Source organism: Aotus nancymaae, unplaced genomic scaffold (genome assembly GCF_030222135.1).
Source record: "Aotus nancymaae isolate 86718 unplaced genomic scaffold, 86718_ANA_hifiasm-v0.15.2.pri h1tg000010l, whole genome shotgun sequence".
NCBI lineage: Eukaryota > Metazoa > Chordata > Mammalia > Primates > Aotidae > Aotus > Aotus nancymaae.
The window spans coordinates 32,848,402-32,876,099 of NW_026988421.1; the positions used below are offsets into that span (position 1 = coordinate 32,848,402).

Consider the following 27,698-nt stretch of genomic DNA (forward strand, 5'->3'; position numbering starts at 1 on the left):
AAAACATCACGATGGTCTGTTACATTGACAATATTATGCTGAGCTGGTCTGATAAGCTGAAAATAACACATACGTTAGACACCTTAGTAAAACTTACATGATCTGGAGGGTAGGAGATAAACCCCATAAAAATTCAGGGGCTGCCCATGTGAATGAAGTTTCTGGTACATTCAATGTCTTAAACCATCTGAAAACAGGCCTACAGTGACAGATACCTTCACTTCACACCATCTACCTTAACAAAAGAGGCACAACGCTTGGAAGATCTTTTCCGATTTTGGAAGTAACATATCACATTTGAGTGTACTACTTCAACACATTTAGAGAGTCCCCTCCATGGCTACCAGTTATGAATTGGGACCAGAGCAAGCAAAGGCTCTGCACTAAGGTCAGTGTGCAGTACAAGCCACTCTTGGAGGCTTTATGTGAGGCTTTATGATCCAGCTATTCTGGTTCTTTTGTGGTTCTATATAAATTTTAGGTTGTTTTCTAATGCCATGAAGAATGTCATTGGTATTTTGACTGATATGGATTGCATTAAATCTGTAGATTGCTTTAAGTAGTATGGACATCTGAACAATAACGATTATTTCAATCCATGAACATCGAATAACTTTCCAGTTTTCTGTGTCCTCTTCCATTTCTTGCATCAATTTTTCATAGTTTTCATTGTAGAAATCTTTCACTTCTTTGGTTAATTTCTAGGTATTATTTTATTTTATTTTTAGTAGTTGCTTTTTTAAAGAAACGAATGCATGAGAATAAATACAGTCCTGGTTGAATTTTGCTCAAAGAACTGCTGCAACCCTCTTGGGTCCATGAGGAGAGATACTGCCCGTGTGCTGAGTAAGCAGAGCAGAAAAATGAATGACACCATTGCCCTGCTGAATCAGCCATTCTAGAAAGCCTCCTGCCTCTGGATTTCATGATATGTAAGAAAATAAACTTCTTCTTGTGTAATCCAGTTTAGTTGGTGCCTTATCTTCTGTTTACCTCCTCCGGATCTACTTTTCTACATTTTCCACTCTGCTCTTACCCTGGGGGCTGACCTGTTTCAATTACATCGGGGTCTTCTCTTCTTCTTTGGCTTTCAACTGGGTTTGGCCAATAAAACACACCCACAAGAGAAGGGAGGGAGAGAAATGAGTTGGAAAATGTTTCCTGCCAGAACCTTGAGTGATAATGTTGGGCTTTCTGTTACTTGTAGTCAAAAGCATCCTGATGATTTACGTGCTCTGTCTACTAGGTGGCAATTTACATTTTATTTATTTATTTATTTATTTCGCCCAGCTTTACTGAGGTATGATTGACAAATAGAACCAATATGGTGAAACCCGTCTCTATTAAAAATACAAAAAATTAGCTGGGCATGGTGGCAGGCGCCTGTATTCTCAGACTTGGGAGACTGAGGCAGGAGAATTGCTTGAACCCGCGAGGCAGAGGTTGCAGTGAGCTGAGATCACGCCATTGCACTCCAGCCTAGGCGACAAGAGCGAAACTCCATCTCAAAAAAAGAAAAAAAAATAGAACATTGTACATATTTAAGGTTACAACATGGTGTTTCATTGCACAGGTAAGTATACCTGTGTAATGATTCCCACAATCAAGCCAATTGGCATACTTGTCACCTGACATAGTTACCTTTTTGTGTGTATGGGTGATGCGAACATTTAGGATCTATTCCTCTAGCAAATTTCAAGCATATACTATTTTTTTTTTTTTTTAAGACGGGGTTTCACCATGTTGGTCAGGCTGATCTTGAACTCCCGACCTCAGGTGATCCGCCCGCCTTGGCCTCCAAAGTGCTTGGATTACAGATGTGAGCCACCACGCCCGGCCTAAGCATATACTATTAAGTATAGTTGCCACACTGTACATTAGATCTCTAGAACTTATTCATCTATAACTGAAAGCCTGTACTTTTGACCAACGCCTTCCCCTACCACCACTCCCTAGGTGCTGACAACACCATTCTTCTACTCTCTGTTTCTTTAAGTTCAACTATTTTGGATTCCACATATAAGTGGTATCATGTAATATTTGCCTTTCTGTGACTGGCTTACCTTATTTAACATAATGTCCTCCAAGTTTACCCATGCTGAAGCAAATGGCACAATTCCCTTCTATTGTTTTTTAAGGCTGAATAATGTTCCATCGTGTTCCATCCATATGGAACATATGGAACACGATGGAACATTATTCAGCCTTAAATTGTAAATATAGGCTGGGGGCGGTGGCTCACGCCTGAAATCCCAGCACTTTGGGAGGCTGAGGCGGGAGGATCACAAGGTCAGGAGTTCAAGACCAGCCTGGCCAATATGGTAAAACCCCATCTATACTAGCAATACAAAAATTAGCCAGGCATGATGGTGTATGCCTGTAGTCTCAGCTACTTGGGAGGCTGAGGCAGAAGAATTACTTGAACCGGGGAGGCGGAGGTTGCAGTGAGCCAAGATCACACCACTGCACTCCAGCCTGGGCAACAGAGACTCTGTCTCAAAAAAAAAACATTGAAAATACATATTTATTTGTATTTATATATATGTTTTTACATACATGTAAGGAAATTGTAATATATATTATACATGACATATTATCACATATATACGACAATGTGTATGTGTCTATATAATCATATATATACCCATACTACAATTTCTTTACCCATTCATTTACTGATACTTAGGTTGTTTCCACATCTTAGCTATTGTAAATAATGCTGTAATAAACATGGGCGTGCAGATACCTCTTCAAGATACAATTTTATCAAATGCCATATGCAGGTTTTGAAAAAAGAAAGAAGAGGGATACCAAGTTTATTTCTTTTCATTATATACCCAGAAATAGAATTGCTGAATCATATGGTAGTTCTATTTTTAATTTTTGTGAGGAAACTTCATACTTTTTCCAATAATGGCTATAGCAATTTACAGTCACACCAATGGTATACAAAGGTTCTCTTGTCTCCACATCCTTGTCACCCTTGTTATCTTTTGTCTTTTTGAGGATAACCAACGAAACAGGTGTGAGGTAGTATCTCATTGTGGTTTTGATATGCATTTCCCTGATAATTAGGGATGCTGAATACTTTTTTCGTATACTTGTTGGCCATTTGTATGTCTTTGGGAAAATGTCTATTGAGGTCCTTTGCCCAGTTTTTCACTGGATTATTTGGGGATTTTTTGTTATTGAGTTTTTGGAATTCTCTATATATTCTGGATATTAACTTTTTTTTTCTTTTTTTTTTAGACAGAGTCTCACTCTCTCACCCAGACTGGAATGCAGTGATGTGATCTTGGCTCACTGCAACCTCCCCCTCCCGGGTTCAAGTGATTCTTCTGCCTCAGCTTCCCAAGTAGCTGGGACTACAGGCACATGCCACCATGCCCGGCTAATTTTTCTATTTTTAGTAGAGATGGAGTTTCACCATATTGGCCAGGCTGGTCTGAAGCTCCTGACCTTGTGATCTGCCCACCTCAGCATCCCAAAGTGTTGGGACTACAGATATGAGCCACAGCACCCAGCAGTATTAACTTCCTATCAGACATATGATTTGCAAATATTTTCTCCCATTCTGTAACACCTTTTTTTTTTTTTTTTTTTTGAGACGGAGTTTCGCTCTTGTTACCCAGGCTGGAGTGCAATGGTGCGATCTCGGCTCACCACAACCTCTGCCTCCCGGGTTCAGGCAATTCTCCTGCCTCAGCCTCCTGAGTAGCTGGGATTACAGGCATGTGCCACCATGCCCAGCTAATTTTTTGTATTTTTAGTAGAGACGGGGTTTCACCATGTTGACCAGGATGGTCTCGATCTCTTGACCTCATGATCCACCCGCCTCGGCCTCCCAAAGTGCTGGGATTACAGGGTGAGCCACCGCGCCCGGCCCCTTGTAACACCTTTTCATTTTGTTGATTGTTTCCTTTGCTATACAGAAGCTTTTCAGTCTGACTAAACATTGGCAGAATGAAGACTAAAAGTTTTATAATTATCTCAGTAGAGAAAGTATTGGACAAAATTCAACATCATTTTATGACACAAACTAACATACCTGAATGTAATAAAAGCCATATATGGCAGACCCACAGCTAACATGATACTCAACAGTAAAAAGCTGACAGCTTTTCCTCTAAGATCAGGAATAAGACAAGGATGCCCACTCCTGTGGCTTCTGTGCAACACAGATGTCCTGGATAGAGCAATTAGGCAGAAAAATAAATTGGAAAGATAGAAGTAAAATTCTCTCTATTTACAGATGACACAATCCTATATACAGAATATCCTAAAGACTACCAAAACTAATGAACAAATACAGTAAATCTGCAGGATACTCAATCAATCTATAAAAATCAGTTGCATTTCTATACAATAATAATGTACTATTCAAAAAGAAGTTAAAAAAAATAATACCAGCTGAGTGTGCTGGGTGCTCATGCCTGTAATCCCAGTGCTTTGGGAGGCCAAGGCAAGTGGATCGCTTAAGCTCAGGAGTTCAAGACCAACCTGGGAAAATATGGCAAAATCCTGTCTCTACTAAAAATACAAAAATTAGCCTGGTGTGGTGGTGCACACCATAATCCCAGCTACCTGGGAGGATGAGGCACAAGAATCACTTGAACCTGGGAGGTAGAGTTTGCAGTGAGCTGAGATCATGGCACTGTCCTCCAGCCTGGGCAACAGAGCGAGACTCTGTCTCTAAATAAATAAATAAATAAATAGAAGAGACATAAATAAGTGGAAAGCTATCCCAAGCCCATGGATTGGAGGAATTGCTATTGTTAAAGTGTGCATTCATATTAAATTTATATGTAATCGGTAGATGCTGCTCAATAATTGTTTACTCTGCTTGTCATACTGCTTGATCCTGATTTGCTACTTCTTAGTACACACTCATTTGACGAACTGGTGTATTATTGGTTACTTTTAATTTTGATTTTATTTATTTATTTATTTATTTTTGAGACCAAATTTCACTCTTATCGCCCTGGCTGGAATGCAATGGTGTGATCCTGGCTCACTGCAACCTCTGCCTCCTAGATTCAAGTGATTCTCTTGCCTCAGCCTCCCAAGAGCTGGGATTACAGGTGTGCTCCACCACGCCTGGCTAATTTTTGTATTACTAGTAGAGACAGGGTTTCGCCATGTTGGCCAGCCTGGTCTCAAACTCCTGACCTTAGGTGATCCAAACACCTTGGCCTCCCAAAGTGCTGGGATTACAGGTGTGAGCCACCACACCCGGCCAATATAATTTCAAATTTACAAAAGTGTTGTAAGAATGATTCAAGAAATTTCCATGTGACTGTTATTCTGATATTCTCTCTCTTTCAGAGCAAGTTATCTTTCATTCTGAACCACTTGAGATTGAATTGGAAACATCATGTCCTTTAACTCTAAATACTTCAATGTGTATTTCCTAAGAACGAGAGCCTTCCCTTGCAGAACTTTAGCATGATAATCAAAATCAGAAGATTTCACATTAATATACTACTACCTAACTCACATTCCATACTCAAATTTCAACAATTGTTAAATAATGTCTTTTATTGCTATTTCTTTTTGCCCAGCCCAATCTAGGATTATACATTACATTTACTTTTCATGTCTTTTTAGTTCTCTTCAAGCTGGAACTAGTCCTCAATCTTCCTTTGTTTTTCTTTTTTTTTTTTTTTTTTTTTGTGACAGAGTCTCGGTCTGTCGCCCAGGCTGGAATGCAGTGGTGCGATCTCAGCTCACTGCAACCTCTACCTCCCAGGTTCAACAATTCTCTGCTTCAGCCTCCCAAGTAGCTGGGACTACAGGCGCCCACCACCATGCCTGGCTTCTTTTTCTTGACCTTGACATTTTTGAGGAATACAGGCCAGTTCTCTTGTATTTATTTATTTATTTATTTATTTTTTTTTTTTTTTGAGACGGAGTTTCGCTCTTGATACCCAGGCTGGAGTGCAATGGCGCGGTCTCGGCTCACCGCAACCTCCACCTCCTGGGTTCAGGCAATTCTCCTGCCTCAGCCTCCTGAGTAGCTGGGATTACAGGCACGCGCCACCGTGCCCAGCTAATTTTTTGTATTAGTAGAGACGGGGTTTCACCATGTCGACCAGGATGGTCTCGATCTCTTGACCTCGTGATCCACCCGCCTCGGCCTCCCAAAGTGCTGGGATTACAGGCTTGAGCCACCGCGCCCGGCCCCTCTTGTATTTATTAATTTATTTTTTAGAGACAGGGTCTGGCCCTGTTGCCCAGGCTGGTCTTAAACCCCTGACCTCAAGCAATCCTCCTGCCTCAGCCTTCCAATGTGCTAGAATTGCAGGCATGAGCCATTGTGCCTGGCCAGTTTTTTGGTAGAACACCTTTCAGGTTGGATTTTTCTGATGTTTCCTTCTGATTTGATCCATACTGATTATGTATTTTTTTAACAGAAATATCACAGAAGTGGTGCTGTGTCTTTCCCAGTGCACCATATCAGGAGGCACATTATGATCATTTGTCCCAACACTGGTGATGTTAACTTTGATCTTTGATTAACTTGGTGTCTGCTAGGTCCTTCCACTGTAGTCACTACTTTTTTCTTTAGAATTAATAAATAATTTTTGAAGAGATTTTTTTAGCCTATATAAATATCCTGTTCATCAATAAACTTTCACTCACTAATTCTAGTAGCCACTGATGATTTTCTAACTATGTCATTCCTTCTACATTTATTAGTGAGCATTCTACTGCAAGGGCTTTCTTTCTTCTTTCCCCTGCTTATTTACTGATTGATACTACTCTGGACTTAAGTATTCTTATTTTATCACATTATAATTTATTGTTATATTTTATTTTGATGCCTAATTGCCCGCCTTTGGCTAGTGGGAGCCGTTTTAACCTGACTCCTGGTCCTTTAACATGTCTCCATTATTCTATGAGAACCTCCTTACTTTCTGGCACAAGATGTTCCAGGCTCATCTTGAATTTTCTCAAGTTCAGTTCTAGAATCTACCAACTCTCCAAGGATCCATAGTCCCTTTTTGTGGAGAATGGTTGTTGAGAAGTCAATATCTGGGTGCTAAGTGTGGTTAGTCCCACTAGACTATCATTGTTTCTGGCCCTTCTTCACCAACAGAGCTGAGGAGTGCATGTATGTGTGAATGTGATTGTTCATATACATACATATGCATACATGTATGCAAATATATATATATACACACACACACATTTATAGCTATATTTATTTATTTACTTTTAGAGACAGGGTTTTGCTCTGCCACCCAGGCTGCAGTGCAGTGGCATAACCATAGCTCACTGCAGCCGCAAACTCCTGGGCTCAAGCAATCCTCCCTCAGCCTCCTGAGTGGCTAGGAGTATAGACGCAAGCCACTGCACCCAGCTATATTTATTTTTCTATCTATTTATCTATATACTTAAAACCATGAGTTCATACTAGCTATGGACTGAATTGTGTCCCCTCAAAATTCACATGTTGAAGCCCTACCTCCAATGTGGCTGTACTGGGAACAAGGAAGTCATTAAGATTAAATGAGGTCATAAAGGTGAAGCCCCAGTTCAATAGGATTAGTGTCCTTGGCCGGGCACAGCACCTTGGGAGGCCGAGGTGGGTGGATCACTTGAGGAAAGGAGCTCGAGACCAGCCTGGCCTACATGGTGAAACCCTGTCTCTACTAAAAATACAAAATTAGCCGGGCATGATGGCGCGTGCCTGTAATCCCAGCACTTGGGAGGCTAAGGCAGGAGAATCACTTGAACCCAGGAGGCAGAGGTTGCAGTGAGCTGAGATCTCATCACTACACTCCAGCCTGGCAACAGAGCAAGACTCTTTTAAAAAAAAAAAAAGATAAGGATTAATGTCCCTGTGGAAGAGAAGAGACCCCAGAGCTCACTCACATAAGCTCTCTCTCTCTTTCAGCATAAGAGGACACAGTGAGAAGGTGGCCATCTGCAAGCCAGGAAGAAAGCCCTCACCAGAAACTGAATTGGCTGGCATCTTAAGCTTGGACTTCCCAAATGTGTTTAAGTCACCCAGTCTATGGTATTTTGTTACAGCAGGCCAATAATACTGACCTTTAATTCTAATCTACATGAATGGTGTACTTTTTTAGTGCTTCTATAATGTACCATTTTTCTATCAGGACTTTGCTATTTTTGTCCTGTCCAGATTGTTAATTGATAGAAGAGGGTTATAGTCTAGTTGCCTTGTGTAATGTCATAAGTAGAAGGGGCTTTCTTAAAAAGTTGAGAATGTCCATGATTATTTATCAAGAAAATCAGAGTTAATTCAAAAGTTGCACTGCTGCATGTCAGCTGAGTGTAAAAGTTCTCTCTCCTTTGCCCAGAACAGGACAAATAGCAATAAGAAACCCATGGGAGTAAGTGTCAACCCCATCAGGGGACCATAACTGTCCAGCTGATTGAATCATTCCTGCAGGCTAGAAAAGAGAAGGAGTCCAATGCTGGTTTAGTGTCTATAGCAAGGTGTATATTAAGAACTCAGCCGCCGGGCGCGGTGGCTCAAGCCTGTAATCCCAGCACTTTGGGAGGCCGAGGCGGGTGGATCACGAGGTCAAGAGATCGAGACCATCCTGGTCAACATGGTGAAACCCCGTCTCTACTAATACAAAAAATTAGCTGGGCACGGTGGCGCGTGCCTGTAATCCCAGCTACTCAGGAGGCTGAGGCAGGAGAATTGCCTGAACCCAGGAGGCGGAGATTGCAGTGAGCCGAGATCGCGCCATTGCGCTCCAGCCTGGGTATCAAGAGCGAAACTCCGTTTCAAAAAAAAAAAAAAAAAAAAAAAAAAAAAAGAACTCAGCCTACAGTACCTCACCTTGTCCTCACAGCAACACTGAAAAGTGGTGTGATTCTTCTCATTTTAAAGACAAGAAAACAGAGAGACAGTAGGCCAGGTGCAGTGGCTCGCACCTGTAATCCCAGCACTTTGGGAGGCCGAGGCGGGCAGATCACCTGAGGTCGGGAGTTTGAGATCAGCCTGACCAACATGGAAAAATTCCATCTCTACTGAAAATACAAAATTAGCTGGCTGTGGTGGCACATGCCTGTAATCCCAGCTACTCAGGAGGCCGCTGCAGGAGAATCACTTGAACCCAGGAGGTGGAGGTTGCAATGAGCAGAGATCACACCATTGCACTCCAGCCTGGACAACAAGAGCAAAACTCAGTCTCAAAAAAAAAAGAAAAAGAAAAAGAAAAAAAGCCAGTGGCTCACACCTGTAATCCCAGCACTTTGGGAGGCTGAGGCAGGCAAATCACGAGGTCAAGAGATCAAGACCATCCTGGCCAACATAGTGAAACCCCGTCTCTGAAAAAAAAAAAATTTTTTTTTAATTAAAAAAAGAAAATAGGCAGAGAGATTAAGTCATTTGCTTGAGGTTAAATATCTAGAGCCCCCTTCCTAGATTATATATACTTCCTTTGAGAATGAAAATAAGTACTGAGTTGAACCATATTGGAGCCCAAGACAAAAGAAAAAATATATGCCCTATATGCACTTACCTTCCATATTTTAAACCAAATAGAAAAAGTGGATATAAGAATTACAATTAAAAAAATGACTACATATAAAGTTCTATGTTATTCAATCTGTTCACATGTTATTGTCAACTCTCATGAAGTCACTTGTCAGGACATGCAGTGGCAGTCTGCCTGGGAACCCTGGGCTGATTGGTAATGAGTGTTCCTATTGCAAAATAATGCAAGGTCATAAGCAATAGCCTGCCTATATTTTAAATGTTGACATTCTGTTCATCATGGGTTTTTTGCATTAATTTTGGTTTTTAAAAATATTGTGTTAAGATATTATTTATCTTGGATTTCCTGAGTTTTTGGTGCCCTCTTAAATTTTATGCCTGAAGGGAGTTCCTTACTCAATTCACTTTAATCTGGGCCCTGGGTAAAATCAAGTTTGGGCCTGAATTTCATGAGATTCCTACTCCCCAGAGTTGACCTTCTCTACATAGAGCCCTGTCTGGGATGATTACTGTCTCCAGCACCATTCTGTGGGTCTCGGATGACTCCATTCTTGGTGAGGCTTACATGGCCCACATGACTGTGGAGTGCCCCAACTTCTCGCCAGAAGTATTGAATCACAAAGCTGTAACAATAGAAATGGTTCCATTGTGTGGAAAGCACATGATCACATGCCTGCAAAAATGTTTGGAGACACCAGATATTCTCCACCCAGCCTTAGTCACATCTGACCCAGAAACCACAAGTTTCCAGTTCCTACCTTGGGATGCTCATCTAAGCTCATGGCATCAGAATTCCTAGGTTCCCCCAGCACCTATATGCCAAGGGTCTGGCTTCCCTACTGCTTAGAATGGGCCAGTGAGAGTCACTGGCTCAGAAGCTCAGCCTTTGGTTTAGGAGCCTGCACAGTGCCCTCCTTAGCCAAGTAGTTGGCTGAAAGTTCCTGTACCAATACCCCAGATGAACACTGCTGATTTCTTTGTTATTTTCAACAGTTCCCCATGGCTTTAGGAAAAGTGAAGAGAAGCTACTGTTAAAACACTTTTAGCGGCTGGGCACAATGGCTCACGCCTGTAATCCCAGCACTTTGGGAGGCCAGGGTGGGTAGATTATCTGAGGTCAGGAGGTCAAGATCAGCCTAGCCAACATGGTGAAACCCTGTCTCTACTAATAATACAAAAATTAGCTGGGTGTGGAGCCTGTAATCCCAGCTACTCAGGAGGCTGAGGCAGAAGAATTGCTTGAACCTGGGAGGCGGAGGTTGCAGTGAGCTGAGATTGTCCTACTGCACTCCAGCTTGGGTGACAAAGTGAGATTAAAAAAAAAAAAAAAAGCCGGGCGCGGTGGCTCAAGCCTGTAATCCCAGCACTTTGGGAGGCCGAGGCGGGTGGATCACGAGGTCGAGAGGTCGAGACCATCCTGGTCAACATTGTGAAACCCCGTCTCTATTAATACAAAAAAATTAGCTGGGCACGGTGGCGCGTGCCTGTAATCCCAGCTACTCAGGAGGCTGAGGCAGGAGAATTGCCTGAACCCAGGAGGCGGAGGTTGCGGTGAGCCGAGATCGCGCCATTGCACTCCAGCCTGGGTAACAAGAGCGAGACTCCGTCTCAAAAAAAAAAAAAAAAAAACCTTTTAGCCATAGCACAACACTTACTAATGCTGTTTTGTGCAGAAGGACAGAGAGAGGAACTGGAGATAACGACATGAGGAAGAATAGCTCTTAACCCCTTCACCCTGCAACAAGGAATCCACAAATACCCATGTGCTGGCTCTTCTCCTTCCCACCCAGAACTTTTACAGATGAAGAATCAAGCTTAAATGGGTAAGAAGTCAGCTATGAAGTAAAAAGGAAGTCAGGGAGACCCAGGAGCCTTTCCTGAGCATCGCTGAACAAGTGCACAAACACCTCATCTTCCAAAGACAAGACAAGCAATTTATGAGGCGCACTGGACACCCTGTATCCACCCCTGCCCCCTCCAATCCAAGTTCCAAGCTGTAGCCAGAGTAACCCTCTAAAAACACAAACTTGTCATGAGGATGAAATGAGCTAGTATTTGCAAAGTGCTGACTGGCACTACTGGCACGTGCGTGGTAAGTACTATAAAATGCCCATTACATAAACACAGTACATATAATGCCATTCCCTGGTTAAACTCCTCTGAGGATCACATGCAACCTTTTCTGCCTGCCTCTGCCTTCTGCTTCCCACCGCGCTCTCTCTTGCTAGCCTTACTCCAGATCTCACTGAATTCCTCCAGAGCCAAGCTACCTCCTGGCCCAAGCAAGTGTCTTTCTCTCTTTCCTTAAAACACGCTCCCCATACCCACTCCTCTTCATTTGACCAATTTCAACTCCTTCTTTATATCTCAGCTTAAATGTTGCTTCTTCATGCCTCCTGAACCTCCCAGAGGAAGCTTAGGTTCCTCCATATTTGTTCTCTTTTAGCCATAACATTGATCACAACTGTAATCACATAGTTTTAATTAATCACATACTTTTTTAGGTTGTTTACTGTCTGCCTCCCTTACTAGGCTGTAGACGCCCCAGGATAAGGGCTATAGGTCTTTCTGTCTCTCCTGTTTACTGCCTATCAAGGAACTCGGACAGCATAGGTCACTAATGAACATTTCCGAATGAATACAAACTTTGAAATACTGTCTCGTTTAGGTAACAGGCCCAAAGTCGCACAAATGACTCAAGATTTGAACCCACGACATTCTGGCTTTGAAGTCCAAGGTCTGACTGCATCACCGACTGCCCCCTTCTCTCCCTTAAAGCCAGAGCCAAACGCAAGTGGGCTGGGAGGGGAGTTGAGCGGCAGAGTCTGAGGATCTGAGAGGGCCACGCGCTGCAAGGCAGTCGGCGCCGCGCCATCGCTGGCCTCTGGCCCAGGAGAAGGGGCATCCGTCACGTGTACCCTGCAGGGCCAGCGGCCGCCGCACCCTGGGGCAGGAATGCAGCCCCGCCCGGCTCCCGCGCCAGCAAAACCGCGCTGGCCACGGGGACTGACGTCAATGAAAGGGGCGCCTCGGGCGCCGCGCGAGGACTGCTAGGGCGGTGGGCAGAGCCGGGGAGACACGCCCCCCCGCCGCCGCTCCGCAGCTGATTAGGTTCGAGGAAGCCTCGCACTCGGCTTTCCAGGCCAGAGGGGGCGGGGGCGGGGATGGACACGCCCCCTCCCGTCTCCCGCCGCTGATTGGCGCACGGAGCTCCGCCTTGGGTTTGGAAGGCTCGCCTGGGAGCTCACGCCCGGCTCCGGCCGAGGATTGGCGGTTCCGGGGCTGGGGAGCGCTTTCTCCCGGGAGCCGCTGCTGTGACCCAAGTGGCTCGGACTAGCTTGCGGCCGCGTGCGGCCCCCCTCGAGCAACAGGGTCCGTAGGTCGGCGGCCCGGCTCGACGCTGCGGTGGGAGCCGGGGTGCCACTGGGACGCGACCGCCAGATCCACTTAGGGCCCCGTCGTTCTGAGAAGCGGCCACGTCTGAACCCCGGGGCCTCCTCGTGCTGGAGATGTCGCCTTAGGACCTCGGCCAGCATACCGTCTCCCACGCTCTTGTGCTGCCCGTGAGCACCACCTGGCCCTTGTGGGCACCCTCGCAGCAGGAAGCCCAGAGCTGCGCCCGCCCTTTCGGAAGGCTGTGGAAGGGGCTGGAGTGAGCGCATCTTACCTTGTCTCATCCCCATTTGAGGTCTGTCGGAGCTTCCCTTCAGCGTGGTGAGTACCTGCTCCAATTCTCCGCGAGGCGGAGGAGTGCACAGGGCACAGAGGCTGGCTTGGGAGGCCTGACCTTGGATCCCTGCGTCTTCCACAATCCACAGAAGCAGATAGCCTCCGAAAGGCTTCTGGGCCCGACCTTCCCCAGAAGACCTCCTCAGCCATCTGGCAGGAACAAAAATAACAGTGGTTGAGAGCCCGGGTGCTGGGGTCAAACTGCCTTTTTCATGTCCCAGCTTCCATCACCTGCCAGCTGTGTGACTTTGGGTGTAGCTTTCTCATCTGTAAAATGGGTGTAACAATAGTGCCACCTCATGTGAGGAAGAAAGAAAGCACCCATCTGAACGTGCTCTGTTCTGTGCTTGACACCGAACAAGCTGCCTCTATGATTTCAATCATAAAGCTATGATTTAAAACTACACAGGTTTGCTGATGGCAGTGATGATGAAAATGACAATGATTCTATAGCCCCTGGTAGTCAAACAGCCTTTCCCTTCATCATGTATTCAATCAGCATACATAGAATGTCTGTGGTATACCAGGTACTAGTAGGAATGCCCTCACAATCTCCCTTTTCCCATCAAGGGTTATTCATTTTCACCATTTATTTTAAAAAGCTTGTTTAAAATTTTGTAGGGACAGTCACGCTATATTGACTAGGCTGGTCTCAAACTCCTGAGCTCAAGCGATCCTCCTACCTCAGCCTCCCAAAGTACTGAGATTACAGGCATGAGCCACCAGGCCTGGCCTTATTCACACCATTTTGATGATGAGCAACTTGTAGCAGGGGAAACTAAGACTTATCCAAGGTCAGTTAGCAGCACAGCCAGAATTCAGGGTTCTAGAACTCTTGAAAAGGGTTATCCCTAGATTTAGTAGCAGTTTATTTCCAGGTCATATATGAGAATTGGTCTGGGGAAAGGGCCCAATTCCCTTCTCCACCTCCTGGGGCACAGATTTGAAGTCCAATGTATATTCAGTTCTCTAGGCATACCTGCCTGAGGCTAGGCCTTGCTGGTGGGGAAGCCCACACAGCCATTTGAACTGGGCTTCCCATTTGAGGAGCCACAGATTTTGGCTGCTGTCCAGTGGCATGTTTGTGTAGGGTAGCAGGCCAGGGCCCCAAGTATTGATTTGGGCTTTGGGCCAGAGGCTCCAGTAATTTTTCTACGAGGCCCTAGGTCCCTAATTACAGAGATTATTGCTGTCACCTTGGTTATTGGAAGGGGGCCTCCAGCTGTGTGAGGACCCAGGAGTTGCCAACTCAATCAAATACGTTCTGCCTTGTGGTTTCTGTGCCTCCCTGGGTGAGATACTCACTTAGAATAGCTGCCTGTACTGAACCTCGTGTATTACAAAAAGCGCACCATATTTATATATTGCAAATTCATTGCATGGTGAGTCACTTTTTAAATATATTTCTTTGTTAGGGTTCCACAGTTCTTCACTTATTGCCTGTTTCAAAACAAGTTGAACTTTGTCATTTTCAATGTTTGGCATTTCCTTTGGGGTTCATTTCCAACCTAGTTTGTGTCAAATTGAAGTATTTTGCAGTTGGTCTTTACTCGTTTTTACACATACCCATGCTTATCTTCTTTTATGTCAGCTCAGAAATAAAAGATCCATTTGTAATCTTTTAATAGCCCCATGGTTTCATTTTCTAGTTTTCAAAAGAATCATTGTTCAAATATAAACAATATACTTGAACAATGTTAAGGTCTTGTCCAGGAAATTTGAGGAAAAATAACTGTTGAACACATTGAATCAGACAAGAAAAGTTTTTTTTGATAATAAAAGTTTCTTTTGATAATAAGTGTTCTGATTCACCAGTTAGTCGGTGTTCCTAAAGCCTACCAATCTAATCCTACCTGCAATCTGCCTATTTTTATTCCCAGCCTCACTCTGCTGTCCGAGTCCCAGAATAAGAGGCAGAGCCAAGAGTGAGGGGTCTCTGACGGACACGGTGGCTCATGCTTGTAATTCCAGCACTCTGGGAGGATGAGGTGGGTGGATTACTCGAGGTCAGGAGTTCGACCAGCCTGCCCAACATGGTGAAACCTCAAAACCTCGTCTCTACCAAAAATACAAAAATTAGGCATGGTGGCAGGCACCTGTAATCCCAGCTACTTGGGAGGCTGAAGCAAGAGAATTGCTTGAACCTTGGAGGCGGAGGTTGCAGTGAGCCGAGATTGCGCCACTGCACTCCAGCCTGGGTGATAGAGACTCTGCCTCAAAAAAAAAAAAAAAAGTGAAGGGCCCAAAATCTGGATGTGCTAAGTCCTCCCCAAGGTTCATGGAGGGTATGGTTGAGGCTGGAGGCTCAGACTCTCCCCAAGCGTTTCTTGGTATGTTTGTAACGCAGCTTGCTTAAACTGTGGAATCAAGCCATTGCCATCCTGGCAGAAGTTGCTGGGAAGTCAGGCTCCAAGCCATTTCCTCCCGAGGCAGCCGCTGCTACTTGATCCGTGTTGCCCTTCTTTCCCTGGGGAGGTGAGGCCAGATATCACCCTTTCTCCTACCACCCCAGACCAGCCTAGGAGTCTTCCCCGGGCGTGGTCATAGCCAACTGAGGTCACTAGGGAGCTTTAGAGCAGTGAGTTCTGCCCACTGCAGCAAAACAGCAGAGCAGGGAGGAGAAAGGGAGCTACTGGCTGGGGAGTGTCCTAGCACCCAGTTAGCCAGACCTGTCCACACATGTTGCCCCTAGGCTTTGGAAGACAAGCAGCTCCATTCCTCCTTCTGTACAGACTTACCTGTGTGTGAAATTGTTGGCTCCCAGCACTGGCGCAGGCCCTCAGAAACCATCAGCATCAACCTGTTCTTACAGCAGTGACAGGGAAACTGATCCACAGAGAGGATGTGAATTGCCTGAGGCCTTTCAGCCAGTGAGTGGCAGAAGCAGGGCTTGAACCCACTCCTCTGACTCGTAAGCCAGGGCTCTGTGCACTGGGCTGGGTTGCCGTTCTAGATTTCTTCTGTGGAAGCTTGGCTCTTCCTCTTTAGAGTGCTACGGCTTCAAGGCTGGGCTAGCTGTCACCCAGGAAAGAGCCCTGACCCTAGTGAATAGACTAAAAGAAATTCCACAGCTCCACTCCTACCTCCCCAGGTGCGATAATTCATTGTCCTTCCCTTTCCATTGGCAGAACTTCCCCTTCAAGAATTAGGTGGGAATAAGAAAGTACTTTTCACAGAAACGTGAAGTGTTCTTGAAGCTGCCTGGCTGTGAAGTCAGCTCGGAGGTTTAAAAGCGTGGGCTGGCTGGGCATAGTGGCTCACATCTGTAATCCCACCACTCTGGGAGGCTGAGGCGACTGGATCACCTGAGGTCAGGAGTTCAAGACCAGCCTGGCCAACATGGTAAAACCCCATCTCTACTAAAAATACAAAAAATTAGCTGGGCGTAGTGAAGGATGTCTATAATCCCAGCTACTTGGGAGGCTGAGGTAGGACACTTGCTTAAACCCAGGAGGCGAAGGTTGCAGTGAGCTGAGATTGCACCACTGCACTCCAGCTTGGGCAACAAGAATGAAACTTGCTCTCAAAAAAATAAAAAGTGTGGGCTGCAGTCATTTAAACCACCTCTGGTCTCAGCTGAGCCACTGGTACTCAATATTTGCATCTCAGCTTCCCTTTACTCCCCTATGAAATGGAGTAACAGTGCCTAACTCCTAGAATTATTTTGAGGATTAAAGGATATCATCCAAAAAAAAAAGGATATTATCCATATTGCCTGATATAGAGTAAACATCCCAGAGTTAGCTTTTATTTATCTTTATTAGCCTGAAAGTGTGACTTGGTGACTTTTGTCTTCTGGTCACAGTGTGTTTGTCATCCAGCTCTGGGGGCTTAATTACCACATAGATTAGGTTTTAACTGGATTTTCATAATAGCACCTAAGGAGGGGCAGATTTTAAAATTCCCATTTTCCAGACAAAAAGTACAATTTTCATATGTTAACTCATCTGGAAGTCTTCTGCAGCTTTATTTATTTATTTATTTTTTTTTTTTGAGATGGAGTCTTGCTCTGTCATCCAGGCTGGAGTGCAATGGCACGATCTCGGCTCACCACAACCTCTGCCTCCCAGGTTCAAGTGATTCTCCTGCTTCAGCCTCCCGAGTAGCTAGGATTACAGGCACACAGCACCACACCCGGCTAATTTTTGTATTAGTAGAGACAGGGTTTCACCATGTCGGTCAGGCTGGTCTCGGACTCAGACCTTGTGATCCGCCTGCCTTGGCCTCCCAAAGTGCTGGGATTACAGACATGAGCCACCATGCCGGACCTGCAGCTTTTAGTTGTTAAATCTTTTGAAAACAGGGTGGGGTTTTTATGATAGAAGGCCTAGAAACTGGGACAGGGTGTGCGTGGAAATGACTGGAATAATGAGGGTGACTTTTGAGGTGAGGAGCAGGGAAGGCCAGGGCAAGGGAGGGAGTCATATTTTGGGAGTATGAGTGGGACGGAGACAACTCAAACTCTTACAGAGAACAAAAGGCAGGTTAGGGGAAGGGTTACTTCTGCAAGAAAGTTGATAGGAAATTGGAAGAGCTTTTATTTATAAGCTTTTGTACTGTTTGCCTCTTAGGTTGAGCATGTAAATATTTTAATTTAAACATATTTTAATGTTCCTTTTCCCCCTTTGTAAGCTGGTTGCTGTTGACAGCTGTCTCTGTAGCTGGCTGTGGAATGAGGTCTGACTCAGGCAGCCAGGCCCTGGGGAAGCAGCAGGACCTGCTCCTTCTCTCCCCAACAGGCCTGGGGCTGGGAGAGGAGGGTGGGACCACAGGCCTGTCTTCAGCTGGCTGTGGCCACACAGCTTGGAGGAAAGGAGGGTTCACCCGTACCCCTGACCCAGGTGCAAAGGTCACAGAGGCCAAAAGAGGAGGATTTGCATTTACAAATTCCTCAGTATCCATGGAGGGTGGTTGCAGGATCCTCCTTGGATGCTTGAGTCACTTACATAAAATGCCATGTTTATGTATAGACTGTACACATCCTCCTGTGTACTTTAAATCATCTCTAGAGTACTTATAATACCTAATACAATGTGAATGCTCTGTAGTTAAACTGTATTTTTTAATTGTTGTATCATTGTATTATTAAGTTTTTTATTTATTTAAGGTTGGCTGAATCCCTGGATGTGGAACCCACAGATGCTGAGGGCCAGCTATAGCTCTTATTGGGTGACTGATATACTAGTCTCATTTAATCCTTACTATAACCCTAAGAAGTGGGTAATCTTATCCCCATTTTACAGTTAAGAAAACAGGCTCAGAGAGGAGGTTGGGTAACTTTCTGAAGGTGTCAGAGTTGGGATTCAAACCCCGTTCTGTGTAATGCCAGTCTTCCCTTGTTTCCAGGCTGTGCTGGAGACAAGGATAAAGTGGGTAAGCTTCTTAGGCCTTTATAACTCAAAATGAACTATATCTAGAATCAGGGAGATCATTTAATTTTCACTTCCTGGATATAATGGGAGACATTGACACGAGAGCCTAACTTCTATTGAACTTTCTTATCAATTTCAGCCTCTGCCCTTGACAGTATATTCTAACACTTGTCGCCTCCTCTTACTGCCTCCTTCTCTCTCATTAGGTCCTTTGGACAGTCATTAGATATGATTGGCTCATTTCATACTGTGTTTGCTAAATTATATGGATTTGGTTCATCCCCAAGGTCTTGAAAATAGGAGGTGGGATGACGTCTCAACACTGACCACTATTCTATATGCTTTATATCTTCCTTCAATCTTCAAATTAATCCTACAAAGTAGGTACGAGTACCAGGTGATAATTTAACACACGAGGCAGCTGAGGCAGGGAGGATGCCCAGCCAGTAAGTAGTGGAGGGGGATAGAGGTGGGATTCCAACCTGGGTAGCCCAGCTCCACAACTCCTCTCTTACCTGTGTGCTACAGCACCTGGGCTGGAGTTCATCAGAGAGGTCTGGGTTCTCATCCTAGTTGCATAACTATGGATGATTTAACCTTTCCTCAGATTCCTCATCTGTGAAATGAGGAGGATAAAAATACCCACCTTGGCCGGGCACGGTGGCTCACATCTGTAATCCCAGCACTTTGGGAGGCTGAGATGGGTGGATCACCTGAGGTCAGGAGTTCAAGGCCAGCCTGGCCAATATGGTAAAACCTCATCTCTACTAAAAATACAAAAATTAGTTGGGCATGGTGGTACAAGCCTGTAATCCCAGCTACACAGGAGGCTGAGGCAGGAGACTTCTGGAACCCAGGAGACAGAGGTTGCAGTGAGCCAAGATCACACCACTGCACTCCAGCCTGGGTGACAGAGTGAGATTCTGTCTCAGAGAAAAAAAATACCCACCTCCCAGGGCTGTTGTGCTTGTTACATCTCATTGATACTGTGTGAATGAAGCTCTTACAGGCGCCTGGTGTAAGTACTCAACACAGTTGAGCTGCTACTGGGCATCCTGGTGTCAGCATGGAACTTACAGCTAGACAGACCTGGGTTCCACTCCTGGCTCTGCACGTGCACATGGCTTTGTGACACTGGCAAGTCATTGAACCATTCTTCATCTGTAAAATGAGGATAAACAATAATTCTTACCTCACAGGTTGCTGTGAATCTTAAATGAGATAATATAGGTGTCTGACACATAAGCACCTAAGTGATTTTAAGGCAAGAGACCTCCTCCAGTTTAGCTCCTGGAGAATGGAAACACCAGGAGCCCTAGTATTAGCCAGGACCCCCAGGTCTGGGAAGGGCCAGCCGAGTTGCTGATGTCTCAATGCTTTGCATCCTCAGAGCATCCACAATGGGGACCCCGGCCTCGGTGGTCAGTGAGCCACCACCTTGGCAAGCCCCAACTGAGGCCCGGGGCCGCAAGCAGGCCTCAGCCAACATCTTCCAGGACGCCGAGTTGCTGCAGATCCAAGGCCTGTTTCAACGCAGCGGGGACCAGTTGGCTGAGGAACGGGCACAGATCATCTGGGAATGTGCAGGAGACCACCGTGTGGCGGAGGCCCTGAAGAGGCTGCGCAGGAAGAGGCCCCCAAGGCAGAAACCCCTCGGCCACTCGCTACACCACTGCAGCCGGCTCAGGTAGGTTCCTAGAGCTGGATGGCTGAGGGAAGAGCACGCCGTGTGGCTGTGTGGCCTGAAGCTAGTTACCTGGCCTCACTGTAAAGTGCCTGCCTACCATTGGGGTGGTTATAAGGTCTACAGTGTCACCACTTGGTTGGCACTTAAAAGACTGCTGTTGGCCAGGCGCAGTGGCTCATGCTTGTAATCCCAGCACTTGGGAGGCAGAGGCAGGTGGGTCACTAGGTCAGGAGTTTGAGACCAGCCTGACCAACATGGTGAAACCCCGTCTCTACTAAAAATACAAAAATTACTCAGGCGTGGTGATGCATGCCTGTAATCCCAGCTACTGGGGAGGCTGAGGCAGGAGAATCGCTTGTACCCAAGAGGCAAAGGTTGCAGTGAGCTGAGATTGCGCCACTGCACTCCAATCTGGGTGAAAGAGCAAGACTCCATCTCCAAAAAAAAAAAACATTGCTGTTAGTTTTGGAGTCATATATGACCCTGTGAACTCCCATGTCAAGAGATGTCTGGGTCCTAGTAGCACCACCTCATTTCGCCGTGATTCTCAGCTTACCAGCCTAGGCAACAGAGCAAGAGCCCAATTCTAAAAAAAACCAAGAATATTAGCCAGGCACCGTGGCATGCACCTGCAGTCCCAGCTACTCCAGGGGCTGAGGTAGGAGGATCACTTGAGGCCAGGAGTTTGAGGCAGCAGTAAGCTATGATCCTGTCACTGTACTCCAGCCTGGGTGACAAAGTGAGACCCCCATCTCTTAGGGAAAAAAAAAAAAAAACTAATGAAAATCTTGGCTGGGGGATTACAGAGAATGTAGCCTAGGAATGTAGTTGAGGCATTATGGGTTGAAAATGGTTGAAAAACTTTTATCTAGCAGTCTCTCCCCAGTCTCCCTTCTGGGCCACTTTGCCTAGGCCACTGCCAGCCCAGGAACAGTGAACCCAAAGGGATGGAGCTGAACCACTTGGCCTCACCCAGTCACTATGGGTGATGCTCTGGGCTTCCTTTGTCTGCTATGGGTGATGCTCTGGGCTTCCTTTGTCTGCTGCCATCTCTGGGGCCCACAATCAGAACATCAGATCTGAATAGGCCTCAAGGGCATCAGGCCCTGAGATGCCAAGTCAGTGTCACTGCTTGTATTTAACTCCAATTGATTAGCAGTCACTGTTTAAAACCAGTTTAATAGCATGACTAAGACATCTGCCATGAGTACAGGATGAGGATGAAGAAATGTCAAGTTCTGCACACCCTGATCCGGTCTAATGCTTTCTACTGCAGAGAAACCTGCAAACTTTGTCTAGCCAGATAGTTCTTAGAGGCGGAAAGACAAGCCCAGAGCCCTGGCCTCATTTTGCTGTAAATAATATGTTTTATGGTCCACCATGACAGTCTCTTCAAGTCCCCATTCCATTCTCCCTATTGATGTTGGCTAATCTTACACTTGTTCTCTGCAGAATCCCAGAGCCGCCCTCTCCACTGGCTGACCCACAGAGTGCCACGGAGACAGCCTCCAGCGAGCAGTATCTGCACTCTAGGAGGACAAGTGCCAGGATCCGCCGGAACTGGAGGAAGCCAGGCCCCACAAGCTACCTCCACCAGATCAGACACTGATCCAGGGAAAGAGCCAGGAATGGCAGTGTCTTCCCTTTTGCCACAGGGCCTTGGGAGGTGAAGAAGGAACAGAGACTTTAGGCAAGAAGCCCAAAGGGGTAAATGAAAGGAAGAGGCCGCTGCCACTGGCCTGCTCCGTTCAGAACAGAACTGGATGCTTCTGCTGGGCCCTCTATTATGTGGGACCCATTCCTCACCAAAATGAGGAGAAACAGTGACTGTTCCTGCCTCAGCCCTTCTCAATCTGACACTATTCCTGGGCTGCATGGTATTTCCCTGGGAGCCAAGCGACAGACACTTGATGCAGCATTTCACCATTCACGCTGCTAATCTACCTGCTACTACTGTAAACCATGGTTCCAGCAGCCTGTTTCACACCCGCACACTATCAGGGTAGCACAGGGAAACCATGGTTTAAGTGTCAAATAAAAACATTTGTATCAAGAGCTGTGTGAGTCTGTCACAGAAGGGGAGGACCCAAAACAGAGTGGGAGGGGCAAGAGTATCCCCAGGAAGGAAAAATCAGGGCTGGCCTCCTCTCCTTTTTCACCCATATGCCCTTGGGCCCCTGGACCACAGCCTCCTTTTCCAGAGCCTGTTGGATCCAGAATAGAGATAGGAGTCTCCACAGCAGTCCTGATCCACAAGAGAGGAGAAAGGGGAAGGCTGTCATGGCCAGCCCTGCACAGTGGGCTGGGGCCTTGGGCTGGCTTAATCTGCAGCCAAGCTAGTGGTGCCAGCTCCTCATTTGGCATCTTCATCCTTATGGGCTGATAATCCCAAGGTGGACCAATTGTTCTGAAGCTGCCTGCATTATCTTAGGCTTCCCATGGCCTGGAAACCCTTGAAGGGAGGGGTATTTCCCGCAGTTCTAGCTCCACCTCAAAAGAAGCATACTCTGTGCTCATTAGCTTTCTTCTCCCTCTCCACCCACTGTCTATGCTTGATTATTCAGGGTTCAAAGTGGGTCAGTGATATACACAAGGCATGTACTCTGGTGGCCGAGAGGAGGAGCCACTACTACCTGTGTAGGTAGGTCCTCTTTTTTTTTTTTTTTTTTTTTTTTGAGACAGGGTCTCGCTTTCTCATCCAGGCTGGAGTGCAGTGGCGCAATCTCGGCTTACTGCAACCTCCGCCTCCTGGGTTCAAGCAATTCTCCTGCCTCAGCCTTCGGAGTAGCTGGGATTACAGATGCGAACCACCACACCTGGCTAATTTTTTTTTTTTTTTTTGAGACGGAGTTTCGCTCTTGTTACCCAGGCTGGAGTGCAATGGCGCGATCTCGGCTCACTGCAACCTCCACCTCCTGGGTTCAGGCAATTCTCCTGCCTCAGCCTCCTGAGTAGCTGGGATTACAGGAATGCGCCACCATGCCCAGCTAATGTTTTGTATTTTTAGTAGACATGGGGTTTCACCATGTTGACCAGGATGGTCTCGATCTCTTGACCTCGTGATCCACCTGCCTCGGCCTCCCAAAGTGCTGGGATTACAGGCGTGAGCCACCGCGCCCGGCCCTAATTTTTTTATTTTTAGTAGAGACGAGGTTTCACTATGCTGGCCAGGCTGGTCTCAAACTCCTGACCTCAAGTGATCTGCCCGCCTCGGCCTCCCAAAGTGCTGGGATTACAGGTGTGAGCCACCAGGCCCGGCCTGTAGGTCCACATTTCTTATCCCAAGTCTTTGGCACTAAATGATTTTGGAAATCAGATTTTTTATTTTTTGGCTTTTAGGAAGTAGTCAGGGCAAATACTGTATAATCCCTAGTAGGGATCTCATAAAATATATTAACATCTCTGCAACAAAGAGTCACACTAAAAGGGACACATGATGATTACCAACAGCTTCACATCAGTGTAGGTTCAGGTCAGGTTTGGTTTCAAATGGGTTATGAAGATACTTTTGGTTTTCAGAGCATCAGGACTTTGGAAAGAGGACCTGGATCTTCCTTTATTAGGGGGAAACAGCCCCAGGAGCCATGTCTCAGCAACTCCATGGAAACACAGGTTTCTGTGTCCTCAAAACTCCATTCCTACCTTCTTTGTCTTCCTTCCCCCAAAGAAACTGGACAAAAAAGGTCAGAACTGGATTTGTTATTCATACATTTGGTTGATTTAAATACATTACGTACAATTTCTACAGCGAATTAGAAGAACGACACGGGGCAGCAGCACTCTGGCAACCCAGCCTCCATTCCCTGATGCTGGGGGCAGGGCCTATGGCTGGCAGAGGGACGGTGTTCCACAAGTGCCACCCAGAAGCCTGCTCTGGCACTCTGGGCCCCTAGCTCTTCCAGAGTCCACATTCAAGGCAACCTGAGCATAGGCTTCAGAGAGAGTGGAGCAAGGCCGGGAAAGGATGCATCGCACTCTTGCCTGCCAGGCCCAGGACCAGCCTGCTCCTACATTGGACCCAATTTCCTTCTGATCACAGAGCTTGTCTGGATCAAGACAATGTGCAGATCTGGTATGGAGGCTGTGGCCAGGTAAGGCAGCCGGATTCCCTGTTAGCCACCCAGGCTCTCTTCAGCACCAGATGGGGTGCTTTACCAACAGGTTTGTGTAAAGATGTCTACAGAGAGCTATGCACACCTGGGTCCCCTTCTGGCTCCTACAGTCAGGGGGCAGGTGTCCTGTCAAAGATTGTTCTCAAGGCCAGTGTCCGAGTCAGCTGCATGGGATTGTCAGGGCTGGGGCAGGCAGGTGAGCTGTGCCTTCATCCACAGGGCATGCACATCCGGCTCTCAGAAACTCTTCCTGTCAGCTGGGTGGAAGCCTGGGACAAGAGGGCTCCTGGTGGCTAGACTGGAAGGGAACTGGCAGGGACCAGCCTGGACCAGCTGACCAGAGGGCTGCACACCTCTGCTCTGCAGCCAGGCAAGCAGAGAACATGCAGCCATAGTCCTCACTCCCTTTCTTTGGTTGTTTTTCAAACCTTCAAGATAGTTTCTTTCTGAGACTGACTGACCAACTGCAAGGTGCCAGAACTGTGAAGTGTCCAGAGCATGAACATAACTGCCCCTCAGCCACAGATGGCACCCTTTTTACTCCCTCCTGAGGCTGTTCTTTGCTTTGGTGTAGAAAGGGCTCAAACACCTGGCAAGTGGGGGTGGGGGCAAGGCAGCAGGGCAAAGACACATGGAAGCAAGAAGATGCACACTAAGCTGGGCAGGACCTGGGGCAGTTTGAAGGCCTCTCTCCTTTGGGCCCCACCTTTTTCAGGACGCCAGAGAGAAACCAGCCTAGGACAAGTCAGGGAGAAAAGGGAAACTGCCACTTAGGAGGAAGAATCTAAGTCCTGTTACTTCCACCAAGCAGCAGTGGTAGCATAGAAAGAAGTCCAAGAATGTAATAGCCTGTCCTCTTAGAAGCCAAGACTCACCCCAGAACCCTCGCAGAGACCCACTCCAGAAGACAAATTGAACTTTTACATCAAAAGAGTTGAGGAGAAAAAAATTTAAAAACGACAGGAACAAATGAGATTGGGACCAAGGACTCAGGAACCAAGGTGGGATAAGTTCACCCACAGACCACTTAGCTCCCGGCATACACTCAGGCCGCGTGGATCACTTTTACAGGCTGGGAGTCAACTTCCTATTAAAATATAAATGCTAAGACTAACTCTTCCTGCCTCTGCTTGAGAAAGAGACAAGCTGTAGCATGGCAGAGAGCAGAGAGGTTCTGTATGATTGTGCCGAAGTGTTGGCGGGGTAGAGCAAAAACCTCCCTTCCGGGAGAACTGTTGGGAGGCTTGCAGCCAGCCCACAGCACTGGTGGGAGATGGAGGAGGCTTGGCAAAAACCCAAAAGAAAGGTGTGGCTTCTGTCTGTCCCAGTGCTATGGTACTGCGAGTTATCCAGGTGCCCTCTGACACCGCGTTGGCTCATGGGAGGAAGCAACTGCAAGGCAGCTGAATGTCAGGTCTATGCAAATTTCGGCCTGGATTTTCGGACATGAGGCGACCTGGGGTTCTGCTACAAGCATTTAAATTTTTGTTATGTTTGTTTTTCTGATGCAGAATATAATAGGGAATTGCAATAGAGCAGGGTGTAGGGAAGAAAGGGACTGTACCAGCCTGCCACCAGCAGATGCTGGAAGGGAGACGCTCCTTCCCAGGCATCTGGATTATGTGTGTGGAGCTCCAGCCTCTCTGGCACTCCGAAGGGCAAGGAGCACTCACTCTTCCTGATTGTGCTTCTCCCTCTGGGCGGGAAAGCCCTGAGCAGGGTGGCAAGCAGAGAGGGAGGGCTCTTAAAGGTGCTGCTCTCCACTGGCTTCTCTGGCTTTTCCTGCACCCCACTCCCCAGGCTTCCTTCCACCAGTCTCTGACAGTATTTCCTCCGCCTGCCTCTGGAGCTACCACCATGAAAAGAAGGGCTTCCGGCTCTGGAAGCTCTGTGTGTAGGACTCGCTAGAAGACCGCTGGTGGGAACGGGCCGTCTCAACAATCACAGGTGGCATCTGGACGAGGTGCAGGGGACTCTTGTTGTCTTTCAAGGCCTGGGTCAGATTTAAGATCTGCAATGGGAAAAAGGAGATGGGTGAAGGAGAGGCCTTGGCATTCCAGATCTGCCTCTGAAGGGAGATGAGTAGAGAGGACTCCTACAAATCAATTTTTAAAAACACCAATGGAAAATCACGCATATAGGCTATTTACAAAAGTAGAAATGAGCAATAACAGAAAATGGAAACCTCTCTAATCATTTAAAAAATACAAATGAAAACAAATCTTTTATTTTTTTCCCTCCAGTTAGTAAAGATACAAAAGAATGACTCAGAGTTGGGGAGAGTTCAAAAAAATAAACACTTGCCAGGTATGCTGGCTCATGCCTGTCATCCTAGCACTTCGGGAGGCTGAGGAGGGCAGATAACTTGAGGTCAGGAGTTTGAGACCAGCCTGGCAAACACGGCGAAATCTCGTCTCTACCAAAAAGACAAAAAGAAATTAGCCAGGCGTGGTGGCACACACCTGTAGTCCCAACTGCTCGGGAGACTAAGGCAGGAGAATCACTTGAACCCAGGAGGTGGAAGTTGCAGTGAGCCAAGATCATGCCACTGCACTCCAGCACTGCAGTCTGGGTGACAGAGCAAGACTCTGTCTCAAAAAAAAAAAAAAAAAGAAAAGTACTCTCTCTCCTCCATGGCTGTGGGGCTGGAACGTGGGACAGTCTTTCAGACAAGCAGGCTGACAATAAAAACTTAAAAATCAACAGATCCTAACCTGACCAACGTGGCGAAACTCTGTATCTACTAAAAATTAAAAAAAAAAATTAGCCAGGTGGAGTGGTGCACACCTGTAATCCCACTACTTGGGAGGGTGAGGCACAAGAATCGCTTGAACCTGGGAGGCAGAGGTCGCAGTGAGCCAAGATCATGCCACTGCACTCCAGCCTGGGCAATAGAGCTGAGAACTCATCTCAAAAAAAAAAAAAAAAGAACAGACCCTCTGACTTGGCAATTCCATTTTTAAAGACAAAGGAAATACTCAGGATATGCATAAAACACTTAGTTTCAAAAAAATATAATTAATATTGTTTATAATAGTGAAAAGATATAAATTAGTTAATAATTTAAGGGATAAGAAACAATTATCCTAATTAAAATAAAATATATATAAATTTAACCAGGGAACTATTAAATATGTATATAAATGTATTGGCATAGAAGCTGATCACAATGTTGTGTTAGATGCAAAGGAAAGCAGAAAAGGAACCAGTGTTCGATTGCAACCCCACTTTTATTTTCTAAAATTCTATCTTCCTATCGTGTAGAAAAATGTCTGGCAGGCCAGGTGTGGTGGCTCATGCCTGGAATCCCAGCACTTTGG

The 27,698-nt window shown here is 46.3% G+C and overlaps 2 protein-coding genes and 1 long non-coding RNA gene across 3 annotated transcripts in view; 1 reads left to right on the plus strand and 2 right to left on the minus strand.

The window, feature by feature from the left end:
- Positions 1-13,348, minus strand: part of LOC135273991 (uncharacterized) — a 27,596-nt gene extending 14,248 nt beyond the window's left edge. The window contains exon 1 of the long non-coding RNA XR_010341763.1: positions 13,146-13,348. This is a non-coding gene — a long non-coding RNA (uncharacterized LOC135273991). The remainder of the gene's footprint in view (positions 1-13,145) is intronic.
- Positions 12,728-22,321, plus strand: AVPI1 (arginine vasopressin induced 1). The gene is made up of 3 exons (XM_012439521.2): positions 12,728-13,192; positions 19,970-20,266; positions 21,719-22,321. Exons 2-3 carry the CDS (start codon positions 19,980-19,982, stop codon positions 21,873-21,875), a joined length of 444 nt encoding a protein of 147 aa, XP_012294944.2. The 5' UTR covers positions 12,728-13,192; positions 19,970-19,979; the 3' UTR covers positions 21,876-22,321.
- Positions 22,322-23,566: 1,245 nt separating this feature from the next.
- The window catches only part of PI4K2A (phosphatidylinositol 4-kinase type 2 alpha), a 37,904-nt gene continuing 33,772 nt past the window's right edge, over positions 23,567-27,698 (minus strand). Inside the window, exon 9 of the mRNA XM_012439522.2 lies at positions 23,567-26,389. Coding sequence (XP_012294945.1) covers positions 26,228-26,389 — 162 coding nt within the window. The 3' untranslated portion in view covers positions 23,567-26,227. The remainder of the gene's footprint in view (positions 26,390-27,698) is intronic.